Source organism: Leguminivora glycinivorella, chromosome 9, assembly GCF_023078275.1.
Source record: "Leguminivora glycinivorella isolate SPB_JAAS2020 chromosome 9, LegGlyc_1.1, whole genome shotgun sequence".
Classification (NCBI taxonomy): domain Eukaryota; kingdom Metazoa; phylum Arthropoda; class Insecta; order Lepidoptera; family Tortricidae; genus Leguminivora; species Leguminivora glycinivorella.
The window spans coordinates 5,619,616-5,631,625 of record NC_062979.1 but is presented as its reverse complement, the minus strand read 5'-3'; the positions used below and the strand labels follow the sequence as shown (position 1 = coordinate 5,631,625).

The 12,010-nt window shown below is 38.0% G+C and overlaps 2 protein-coding genes and 1 long non-coding RNA gene across 5 annotated transcripts in view; 1 reads left to right on the top strand and 2 right to left on the bottom strand.

Annotated features, from left to right (window-relative positions):
- The window catches only part of LOC125229560 (ionotropic receptor 25a), a 56,786-nt gene extending 51,412 nt beyond the window's left edge, over positions 1 to 5,374 (top strand). Inside the window, exon 14 of the mRNA XM_048134435.1 lies at positions 5,145 to 5,374. Within this exon, the coding sequence (XP_047990392.1) occupies positions 5,145 to 5,173 (29 nt within the window). The 3' untranslated portion in view covers positions 5,174 to 5,374. The remainder of the gene's footprint in view (positions 1 to 5,144) is intronic.
- Positions 5,375 to 5,385: 11 nt separating this feature from the next.
- Positions 5,386 to 5,620, bottom strand: LOC125229579. The gene is made up of 2 exons (XR_007177421.1): positions 5,497 to 5,620; positions 5,386 to 5,416 (listed from the first exon to the last, which is right to left on the bottom strand). It is a non-coding gene; the product is annotated as an uncharacterized LOC125229579 (long non-coding RNA).
- A 1,655-nt stretch (positions 5,621 to 7,275) lies between these two features.
- The window catches only part of LOC125229565 (leucine zipper putative tumor suppressor 2 homolog), a 192,084-nt gene continuing 187,349 nt past the window's right edge, over positions 7,276 to 12,010 (bottom strand). For all 3 annotated transcript variants that reach the window (XM_048134441.1, XM_048134442.1, XM_048134443.1), the window contains 3 exons: positions 9,381 to 9,491; positions 8,763 to 8,979; positions 7,276 to 8,233 (listed from right to left, as the gene is read on the bottom strand). In XM_048134441.1, the coding sequence (XP_047990398.1) occupies positions 7,532 to 8,233; positions 8,763 to 8,979; positions 9,381 to 9,491 (1,030 nt within the window). In that variant the 3' untranslated portion in view covers positions 7,276 to 7,531. The remainder of the gene's footprint in view (positions 8,234 to 8,762; positions 8,980 to 9,380; positions 9,492 to 12,010) is intronic.

Sequence of the window (12,010 nt, the reverse complement as noted above, 5' to 3'; positions counted from 1 at the left end):
TTGTTACAAAATTGTTTTTCTTTTTTATCTTTTGTTCTAATTAAAAATTATGGCGTTAGAGCACTTCTGACAAGTAACCCTATGTGGATTTAAGATTTAAGGCTTTGTCCAATGGCTAAGGACACTGTATACATAGAAACATCTATTACTCAGGAACAAATATCTGTGATAAACGCACAAATATATGCCCTTACCGGGGTTCGAACCAGAATCTCCTGCTATGTAAGCAGTTGCACTACCAACTAGGCGTAGGCGAGGAGGCCGTCAAATGGTAACAGATAGACTGAGTTCCTTTCGCATTTATAATATTAGAATGGATGACTGAAATGGCGTGCCCATCTCGCGTTGTCTCGGCGAGTGTGTTCAGTCGGCATAACATGTATTTTTACAGCGTCCAATGTACACGCTCTTAAGTCTTGTTCCGATATATTTGACCACTTTGCACTTACACTGTTTTTATTTCATATTTATTTTTTAGGATACCAAACAAAAGTGCTGTCATTGTTGACATGTAACGAAACTCAAAATGATCAAATAATAAGTCTGTTAAAATATACAGGCACATCGAAAGGTAGCCTACAACCGGAATTAAAATTCCCAATTCAAAATGCCGATGAATTAACTACAACTGAATTATTAATAGAGAAAAAAGAAAATTATGATAATTTGGTAAGTTACAATACCTACAATAACTCTTTATTGAACACCATATAATAAGATTTACAGAAAAAGGATAAATGGAGAATATTTGCACCAATAGGCGGCCTTGTAGCTTCAAAGCGATCTCATTCAGGCAGCTTATATTAATAGGAAGAAGGAAGGAACAGCTTGAAGCAGGTGGTGCAATTTATACTTATTTAGTAGTAATAAAAATACATAAACTTGCATACAATACCTACAGATACAACATTTGTAAAGCTGAGTTTAGGCCAGCAAGTTATTTCTGCAAGTTTTGTATTTCACATATTTCTAATCTTCACTCAATTAGTCTGACCAACAATAATTTATTTGCTATTTTTCAATTATACATTATTTTGTTTGTTGCAGGTTTCATACATGAGAACTGTTGGAGGCAGGGATATTGTGAGCAAAGGGTCTCGGCTAATGAAATTTTGTTTCACTGACCAGCTGGCTCAACAGTACAACTTTTATGGAACCTCCTGCCAACTGCGCCTGCGAGATTGTATCGTGGGTAAGTTGGCTGTTTCATAAATTTTGGTCGATCAGCTGTCGACATTCTTTTAGGATTTTGGGGTTGGTCCCATAGAAAAAGTTGTTCAAAATGACCTACCTATGGTTAGTTGTTGAAAAAGCAACCTGTATGCTGGAGAATCTGGAGATGAGTCTCTGGCCATACTTTTAGAAAGGAGTCGAGCTCGTCTCGCCAACGTCGGCAGGGTCTGCCGGATCCTCGATTTTAATTATTAGGTTGCCCTTCAGTAGTAATGTTATAACATTAACAAATGTATTATATCTTTATCTTTATAGAAGGAGTTGTCACCACTACATCTGGGTCTACAGCCAAAGACGAAGAAGATTCCATTAAAATTTGATGAAGAAAATGACTAAACAACAATAAACATGGCAGAGAAAATAAAATATTCGAGAAAAGCGATAGTTGGCCAACGTCAATTATTGAGGAGAGCCAAAGAAGCAGAGTTAAATGTAATTTCAAATTTACTAAAGAGTACTACAACTGTAAGTGCGTCCTCCTTCTTAGTTTATGGTGAACTAGCCTAGCGAGATAAGTAAAACAAGCTAGTTCCACATTAATAAGCTATATTGTCAAATAACGGCACACAAAAGTCACAAGCACAAGTAGAAAAAATAAGAGTACAAAGCACAGCACAGCATAGAAAAAGAGGAAGTCAGAAATAGCACAGAAGATAGGAAAAGTACATAAAGAAAGCACACATTAAAAACGTAAGCTTAAAGCATTATAATGCAAGCGAGTCGGCGCGTAAGCATTAACCGTTAGCTCGGGCGGCGCGAGCGCATGCGTCCAGCCTCCAAAGTGATAAATTGCCGACTGGCTGGGATTACCGAGCGCACACGAAAGCGCGCTCGCCCGCCGATCTGCGGCGGAGCGGCCCGAGCGATAAGGCAGTACCTTAACGCCGCGCTTGCGTCGCGCGAAGCGTAACAGCATTTTAAAACATATTATTGTTCAAATATTGATTATTTATTAACAATATATTTAATACACCTGTCGCCACAAGTTAATTTGCCATGTACTTCATATAATAATTCTCAATCTGAAATTGTATTCCAAGGTTCTAGAAATAATTCCGGTTTATTGATAGAACATGACATTTCTCACGATAATCATATCATTAATAGTGATAATGAGCATTCACTATCTGATTCAGATTCTGTGAAGTCTATAAAAGAAGATGATTTCAAAACAGAGTTGGGGGCCACTCAATATCAAATACCACAATGTTTTAAATAGTCTTCTTAAAATTGTATCTTCTTTATGCCCTGGATTACCAAAAGATAGTAGAACACTATTGACAACCCCTTTACAACTAGAAATTACTAAGTTAGATACTGGAGAATTAGTACATTTAGGCCTTCTTTCCCAAATTCAAAAGCAAATAAAACTATTTGACCATAATAATAGTAATGTCGGTAATAGAGAAATTAATGTTTCTTTTAACATTGATGGACTTGACTAATAAAGCTTGTTTAGTAAAGCTTAATTTAGTTATTGTAAAATTTATAGTGTAATCAAAGTAGTTGCCTACTAAATTAATAGTTGACTGTACAGGTGCTGCAACTACTTGTCAACACTGTCATAACAAACTCTGTGTCTTTATAATTCAATTCAATTCAAAATATCTTTATTAATGTAGGCCTAATTAAAAGTTCTTATGAATAGTTCATTACGTATATATTATGATCTTTGTTGTAATTATTGTTCATAATAATATTGAGTCTATAATATACAATTTCATATAAAAATAATCGTTAGATAAAAAATATATAATTAGGTATATGTATATATAAAAATACATGTCTAGAATATTTCTAGGAAAAATCAAACTCTAGGAAAATGTTTGAAAAGTTGTAAATTTGAAGTCAATTATGAAATATTGATACCTGACGTACATGCACGACTGAGGGTCCACCTTTAACCGAATGTAACTTTTGAGTGCCTACTTTTACAAATTATTGGTGCAATTCCCGTTAAGTTTGTACTTGTACATTTGGATCACGTCTCCGATTTGGATAAAAATTGGTAGGCTGATAGAGTCCATGATGCTGAGCAAGATCCACTAGGTATCCCAAATTGTCCTAGGTTGATTGTATGAAACTTTCATTTTTTGTTACCGAAAATGTATAGAAATCTGGTAACAAAACCGGCCAAGAGCGTGTCGGGCCACGCTCAGTGTAGGGTTCCGTAGTTTTCCGTATTTTTCTCAAAAACTACTGAACCTATAAAGTTCAAAACAATTTTCCTAGAAAGTCCTTATAAAGTTCTACTTTTGTGATTTTTTTCATATTTTTTAAACATATGGTTCAAAAGTTAGAGGGGGGGGGACGCACTTTTTTTCCTTTAGGAGCGATTACTTCCGAAAATATTAATATTATCAAAAAACGATCTTAGTAAACCCTTATTCATTTTTAAATACCTATCCAACAATATATCACACGTTGGGGTTAGAATGAAAAAAAATATCAGCCCCCACTTTACATGTAGGGGAGGTACCCTAATAAAACATTTTTTTCCATTTTTTATTTTTGCACTTTGTTGGCGTGATTGATATACATATTGGTACCAAATTTCAGCTTTCTAGTGCTTACGGTTACTGAGATTATCCGCGGACGGACGGACGGACGGACGGACGGACGGACGGACGGACAGACAGACATGGCGAAACTATAAGGGTTCCTAGTTGACTACGGAACCCTAAAAAAGGAAGGTTTCATAGAAACTACATAGGACATTTTAGGAAACCTAGTGGATCTTGCTCAGCATCATGGACTCTATCAGCCTACCAATTTTTATTCAAATCGGAGACGTGATCCAAATGTACAAACTATTCAGGAATGCACATTGGTTGAATTTAAAATCGTTTGAGAACTTTTACTGAAGATTGACACATTCAAAAGCTCGAAATTCCAACGTGGACCCTCAATGGGAACGCACATTGGGTGGGGCGGGGTGGGAGTCGCAACTGTTTTATAAAATGTGTAAACTTGTTTGTGCCTCGTTTGTATCTGTTGAGCTGAATGTTTCAAAGAAACTTAAAGATTTTAAACATGTAATAAAAAGAAATTTAAAAAGTCATTGGTTTTATTTAGTATCCAAAACAAATGACATTTTTCCTCTTAACATAACTTACTTAACCTTTTGAGCGCCAAAGACGGTTGTGACTTACATCGGAAAATCGTGCTGTGGACGCCAACGATGGCTAAGGACGTCAGCTTTGTTAATGTAATAGACACCTACGGGGATTCCGCAAAGTTCAATTGCGCTCAACAAAAAATGCGATAGCGTGACATCAGGGCAACGGCATATTTCTTCATCGTCTGGTGTTCAAAAGGTTAAAAAGCGGCCGCCCTAATATTTTCGGCCCAGTAACGTCCCTATGAATTCAGTATATGACGTCACTCCGACGTCAGTGGCTGCCCTAATATGTACGTCCGTGTAACGTCCTCATGAACTTAGTATATGACGTCTCTCCAACGTCAGTGGCTGCCCTAATATGTACGGCCTAGTAACGTCCCTATGAAGTCAGTATATGACGTCACTCCAACGTCTTGGCTGCCTTAATATGTACGTCCGTGTAACGTCCTCATGAACTTAGTATATGACGTCTCTCCAACGTCAGTGGCTGCCCTAATATGTACGGCCTAGTAACGTCCCTATGAAGTCAGTATATGACGTCACTCCAACGTCTTGGCTGCCTTAATATGTACGTCCGTGTAACGTCCTCATGAACTTAGTATATGACGTCTCTCCAACGTCAGTGGCTGCCCTAATATGTACGGCCTAGTAACGTCCCTATGAAGTCAGTATATGACGTCACTCCAACGTCTTGGCTGCCTTAATATGTACGTCCGTGTAACGTCCTCATGAACTTAGTATATGACGTCTCTCCAACGTCAGTGGCTGCCCTAATATGTACGGCCTATGGGTCTTTCTAACTTCAGGTCCAAGTTTTAAGGTCCAATTAACATTTGATCTCAATATATGATCTCAACACTGTCTTAGATTAAGATCAGGAGATATTTTTCATGTGTTCCATTGAATAGTAGTGCCGGATCAAATTCCGTATGTGTTGAATATATTTTCTGATCCCTAAGAGTTGATAGACTTCAACTTCTGTTACGGCAAACCACAGATTACGGACTAAAGCTGTAACAACGGTTATTTTATAAATCAAATACATTTTTTAAACTATTGTACCTATACAACTAGGGAACAAATCAAATTATTTTATTGAATATTTTTTCGTGTATGATATCTATTTAAATTTATTATTGTACCTATAGTTTAAAAAATATAACCATCCGGCACTGATAAGTTTGTTCCTCTTTTAAATGACTATTTAGGTTAGATCTAGGCTAGGTTCTGCTCCATAAGGTATTGTTAACGCAAGTGTGTCTGCAATAAACACTTAGCACAAACATCGGTTGTGTATTTATTCACCTAAAATAATTTCAGGCGTTTGTTAATGCATTCAACTTTACAACATGGCTAAAAATAAAATAGTAGATTTTTTTATCATAGCAACAATTTAGCTCTTGCAAAAGTGACTCAATAGTTACCACATGCAAAATGGTTTGCATAGACGGTGGCGCCCTTATTCTTTTCTAATCTTTTTTGCTAGGCTATATGTGATATTTTATTGAGCAATGAGGAGGCACACTCAAAGGTTATGACAGATGGCGCCACCTTATTAGTCCATACATGACAGCGAGAAGATGATATGTTTTTTCTCTCTCACGCATATTAATGATAGTGACATTTTTTTTTTTTTTTTTTAATACTACGTCGGTGCCAAACAAGTATACGGCCCGCCTGATGTAAAGCGGTCACCGTAACCTATGGACGCCTGCAACTCAAACAGTGTCACATGCGCGTTGCCACCCCATTAGAAACTTGTACATTCCCTTTTGCTGTGTTAAGTACACAGCAAAAAGGAGTGTACAAGTTCCAAGGAGGGTTCGGGTTGCCGACGACTCAAAGGACAATAAACGGAACAAGTTAGTTCCGTAAGTCCTCCCGTCATCAGCACACCGCACCCTCGTTGAGCTCTGGCAACCTTACTCACCGACAGGAACACAACACTATGAGTAGGGTCTAGTGCTATTTGGCTGCGGTCTTCTGTAAGGCGGAGGTACTACCCCAGTTGGGCTCTGCTCTAGATTCGAACGAGACGATATCCGCTGTGCTGTGCCCTACCACACAAAGCGGAATATCATTCGCTATGCCCTACCTCCTACTTAGACATGCTTAGACACTTGCACAGGCGCCGCCTGGCGGGATAAAATGTCAGTGTGCCTCCTCGTTATTACTAGCTCGGTAACCCTGGTGACCCCTAGTGGGTGTGTGAAGCTGTTGTCTAACAAAAGTTTGCGACATTTCCTGCACCTATTAAGCTCTTATAGATCTCTGTTTGGCCCAAAGGTTAGCTGGTAGAGAATGCCTTCTGGCATTAAGTTCGCCTTTTGTACATTTTTTTACTGTACAATAAAGTTTAAATAAATAAATAAAAGTTCATAATATTTTGACCACGTCGTGTCCTGTGTAAGTAGGCGTTGCGCGTTGCCTTTATTTCTGCTAAGATTTATTCCCACTGCCAACTTCGCATAATTATAAGTAATAAGACGTAGCTTAGGTTGTTATGTATTAAACCTAGAGGGTAGTAGACTCTATATTTCCTTAACAAACTCCACGGATACTGAATTACTGATTGCTTCGACGATTAAAGAAAAACTTGACAGTGGCTGTCATATCATCGCAGTTTCTGAAAACATCTTTCTATTAAAATATAATGTTTTTAGTTTACTTTTGAACAGCAAGTTTCCATATTTCTTGTGTATCATTAAAGATCTAAAAAGACTAAAAGAATATTGGCTAAATAATGTATAATCGTTTTGGTGGCGGCGGCAACAGTGTCGGTAAGTATGCTTGCTGTTAGGATTTATTTTATTGTTAGAAAGGAAATATTCCTTACAGTAGCTTTGAAATTGTCTCTTTCCAATTACTGATTTTTCTTCCAGTCTGGCTTCCAAAGTTACACTATCAAAGAAAGACAAAGGCATAGTTTCAAAATACTTTTATTACATCTAAAATAACTTAAAATCTCTCTTACATAAAATACGCGTATTCCCATAACATAGCATGAATCTATCCGCTTGAACTTATCAATGTACAATGTTACTTAATTGTGGCATTAAGTCCTTGCCTATCGAGTATTATAAAATCATTATCAGAACTACCGCAAAAGGCAAGATATCAGGCAAAATACTATTTACATGGCCTGGATAAATAATAACTCTAAATATTTTGGTACTGTTACAATTCTATAGCTTTTCCGTGTTTCACATTCTTCATGTTTTTGTTGCAAAGGTCGAGTTCCAGCCTTAAGCTATCGACCTCGGCTTCGAGAGTACGGGAGCGTCTAAACATTTGGACGTAGTTCAGTTGTAGTTGCTTCTGGTATCTGAGGACTTTGTCTTTCTCCTCGGACCACTTTCTTCTTTCGTTGTTGAACTGTGCTTCTTTAGCTTCGAGGTCGCACTTGAGTCTGTCGACCATGGCGCTGGCGGGGCAGGGATCTCCGCAAGAGTCCGGGAGTTCCCCATTCAATCTCTGGACTTCAGCGTCTTCTAGAGCGCTATCGCTTGAAGTCCAGTGGTATTCATTTGTTTTGCATACGTCATAGATTCCTCTCATAGTTCTCCCGCATTCGATTCCTTCGTAACCGCTTAGGGAAACATCGGACAGCTCCTGCCGTAGTTCTTTTAATTCGGTCTTTAGTTTGTCTATTTCGCTTTTGCTTGCTTCTTTAGTCTTGGAGAGGTCGGCGACACTCTCCATGAGGTCGTTGGTGAGTCGGTCGACTTCGGATTGAAGTCGGTTGGTGTTCTTCTCTTTCTCTTCTGACTCTGCTCGGAGTCTCATGATCTCTTTCTCCTTCTTGTCGAGGGCTTCTCGTAGTTGGCGGCAGTCAGCTTTGAGGGTGAGATACTCGTGGCCTTTTGCGGTTTGTTCGTTCTGAAAATAGAAATAGCATATATTAACATCGTTTCTTACTGTTACTGTTTTATCTTAAGGGATAGGTAAATTGGTGTATGATTGTCTAATTATTTATAATTTATTCATTAGTTTTGAAGCAATAGGCAGCATGAATATTGGTTAAATGTGACTAGATTTTGAGCTGGAGCTTCTAGTTTAAACATAATAAGCAACTTAAAAACGTCATACCATGCATTTTGGCCAGTTCATTCATTCATCTTTTGCATCGTTGCAGCGTGAGACCTTAAAAATATTCTTCCTAGAAGACTAACCAATCTTTAATTTGGGCCTTCAACAGCGCCATCTCTGACAAAGACTCCACTCCGTGTCTTCAAGACGTTGCCGTAGCAACGCCCTGTTGCGCCGTACTTTCGCCAGCTCAGCATCACGTTCGTCGTTTGAAAATAGATTAGTCTAATACCAACCTGGGCATCTTTGAGCTGGGTCTTCAACAGCGCTATTTCCTTCCACCTTAAGAGAACTTTGTAAATCAATGTCTAATACCAACCTGAGCATCTTTAAGCTGGGTCTTCAATAGCGCAATCTCCCCCGCTCTCTGGCAGAGACTCCACTCCGTGTCTTCAAGCCGTTGCCGTAGCAACGCCCGATCGCGTCGCACTCTCGCCAGTTCAGCATCACGCTCGTTGGTTCGAGAATAGCCTTGAAGTGTCAGGGCTCGAGGCGCGCGGAGACGAATGTCGTGTGAGCGGAGACGGTCAGTGGTGCTGGAATGTGGGAAATGTAGGATTAGCATGAGTCTATGACTTCGGTTGACAAAAATAAAACTGAAATCTCAATACCAATAGGTAGATGAAAATGAAAATGCAGGTAATTAAAACCTTAGATTCTATCTTACAGGTTGCGTCTATTTCTTATTGGTAATTACCAATATTTAAACTGGACGTAGACAAAACTAATGCCTGGTTCCATCTACACAAACTTTAGACAGTTGCCAACCTCAATTTTTATAGTCGAGGAATCAACCTACGCCGTCAAATAGATACACCGAGTTTAAAGAGCAGACAAGTATCACATCGCCCACAAAATTCTAGACTTGACTACCTATATCTATTTTGTGAGAGATAGCAACTAGCCACTGTCATCTGGCATCAACATTGTGCCTTACCTGTAGTCGTGGTGGTCTCTCTCTAGTTCAGCCACGCCGGAGTCAGCCGGAGAAGGCGCTGGTGCCGGCTCCTTGCTCTCAGACACGCTTAGACCCGAACTCGATTTTGTTCTGGAACGAGAAAAGCAAATATTTATATATATAGAAATAGAGAGAACATATTTATAAGGATGGGGTAATTCACAATTTATGAACGCATAGATTTGTCAAATCTAAACGTTAATAAATGTGACGTTTCGAGCCGGATCGGATAGGCTCCTTAATCTAAATCTAGATGAACTCTTCAAAAGCGCTAGGGAAGTTTTCAAACTCGTCAGCAGGGCTTCAAATTCGTTCAAAATTGAAATCCAAAAATGTCTGGGTTATTTTGAAATTATCGTGTTAATAATGACTAATGATGGAGGTTATTTTTGGCTGTGCGGTGATTCCATTTCACGACTAAAATGCATATTTCGGGATTTCTATTTTGGGGTACTTAGGGTGAAAATTATACCCCTAACATGCAGACTCTTGCGTCTTCTGTGTCTGACCTGGCCGCGCTAAAAATATTCTTATTCAAAGATTTTACAAGTACCATAAGTGTATCGTAGCCTGTGCCCGCGGGGGCAGCTTGTGGCGAGCTGACGGTGAGTGGCGACACCGCGGACCCCTATTCCAGAGGGCCCTTTTCTATGGCTTGACTTGGCTGCGTCAAGAGTATTCTTATTCAATTATTTCACAAGTACCATATCGTAGTCTAATTATTGATGCAATTATTTAAAAAAAAACTAGATACGTCTTTAATTAGGTAGCATTCTTTTCTCCAGGAATTTTAATTATAAAGATTTTTGCAATATTATATCCATTCATTAATATTTATCGTACCGTGTCATGCATTTAGAACATTAAAAACCTCCGCCACACATAAAGCGTTTTGATAGCGTAGCGTTAGCGGTGCGCCAGCAGAAGCGTTGCTTTGCAACTTACAAATTACTCTGGCTACATTAACTGGCAAAACACCACCTCTAATGTGCACAAGTTGATGTTACTGTAATTTCGTATCTGTAAAGAAAGTACCTAATTGTCTAATAAAAGGTGCTTTTATCTACAAACTAACGGAATATCCAAATTGTCAGTCATTAGAGAACCATACTCTTATCTCCGTCCCAGTAAGCCGAACTTTTATGAACAATGCATTATAATTACTTGATTCATCTGTATTGTAAGTGCTTTCCATTCTAGCAAGTACCGTGTTATATTCTTCTTTGGAAATGGTTATAAAGTTATCAGTTTTTCAGGGAGTTATGACGTTATTTTCTTGTATGTGTACTGTCGTTTCGCTCGACAGACCGCCTTGGTCTGTAGGCGATGCGTGAAGACTTGGTACATGTATGGTGCTTTGCGCGTATATGCCCACAGAAGCGGAATATATGACTGCGATGTTGAGGTCATGTACCTATTTGATTGATCATTTTTTTCTTTTTATTATAAATGGGCTTACTCTTGGCCACAGACTAGCCAAAGGCAAAGACGGGTTTACTGACGATTCGCCAAAAAACGTTTCCCAAAGTTTCACATCCCAAACTATTATTCCCAAATTATCATTTCCCAAATAAACGTTTGGCAAAACAACTTATCGCAAATTGACATTTAGCAAAACTTTTTTTGGCAAGTATTTGTTTCCCAAAATATTTACTTGGTCAAATTTCATTTTACCAAATATTATTTAGTCAAAGGTATTGTTAGGCAAAATTTCCATTTCCCAATTAATATATTGTAATTAAATGGTGCACTGGAAATTTGTTTGTTGATTTTATACTATGTGTCCAAGATTTGTGTGAAATAATGTGTATGTCGTACCTACTTTTTTTCCTCCGGCTGCAAATGTCAAGGATGACAATTTCACTTACATGTCCGGATACATTCTATTAATAAGAAACCTTATGTTTTCAAGACCATTATGTTCTTTTAATTTTTAATTACTTTAAAACGCCATTTGCTCACTGTCAACCTAACACGCTCCTCCTCGCTTCGCTCGTCGTCGCACCTAAACTGACCCTGTCACACACGAGTTTTCTGTTACAATACTAATAAAATTATTACATTACATTTATGCCTTGTAATATTTATTGTCAAACGTGGTTTTGCATGGTGTAATTTGTAGAAACATTTTTTGACAAAAAAATAGTTGACAAAATAATTTTGTCCAGTAATATTAATTTGACAAAAATAAAGTTAAGCAAACTTTTCGTGTCCAACTGAAGCCTTGGGAATAAAACTGAAATTATCATTTGACAATTTTAAGTTAAATTTGGCAAAAAAATCTTCGGTAAATTAAATTAATCCCGTAGAAATGAAAATGCAAATGCCTAAATATTTTCGAAATTTGCGATGTGAAATTTTGACCAAACATGTTTTTGGGATATAAGTTTTGCCATTAAAAACGTTTGCGAAATAAAGTTTTGACTAAATAAAATTTGACTAAGTAAATTTGTGCCAAATGATAATTTGACCAAACAAAATCATTGCGAAACATACCTTTGCCAAACAATACTTTGGGAAATGAAACTATTGCGAAATAATTATTGGGAAATGAAATTTGACGAAACGTTTTTTGGCAAAACGGCAGGACACCGCAAAGACGTGGCCTA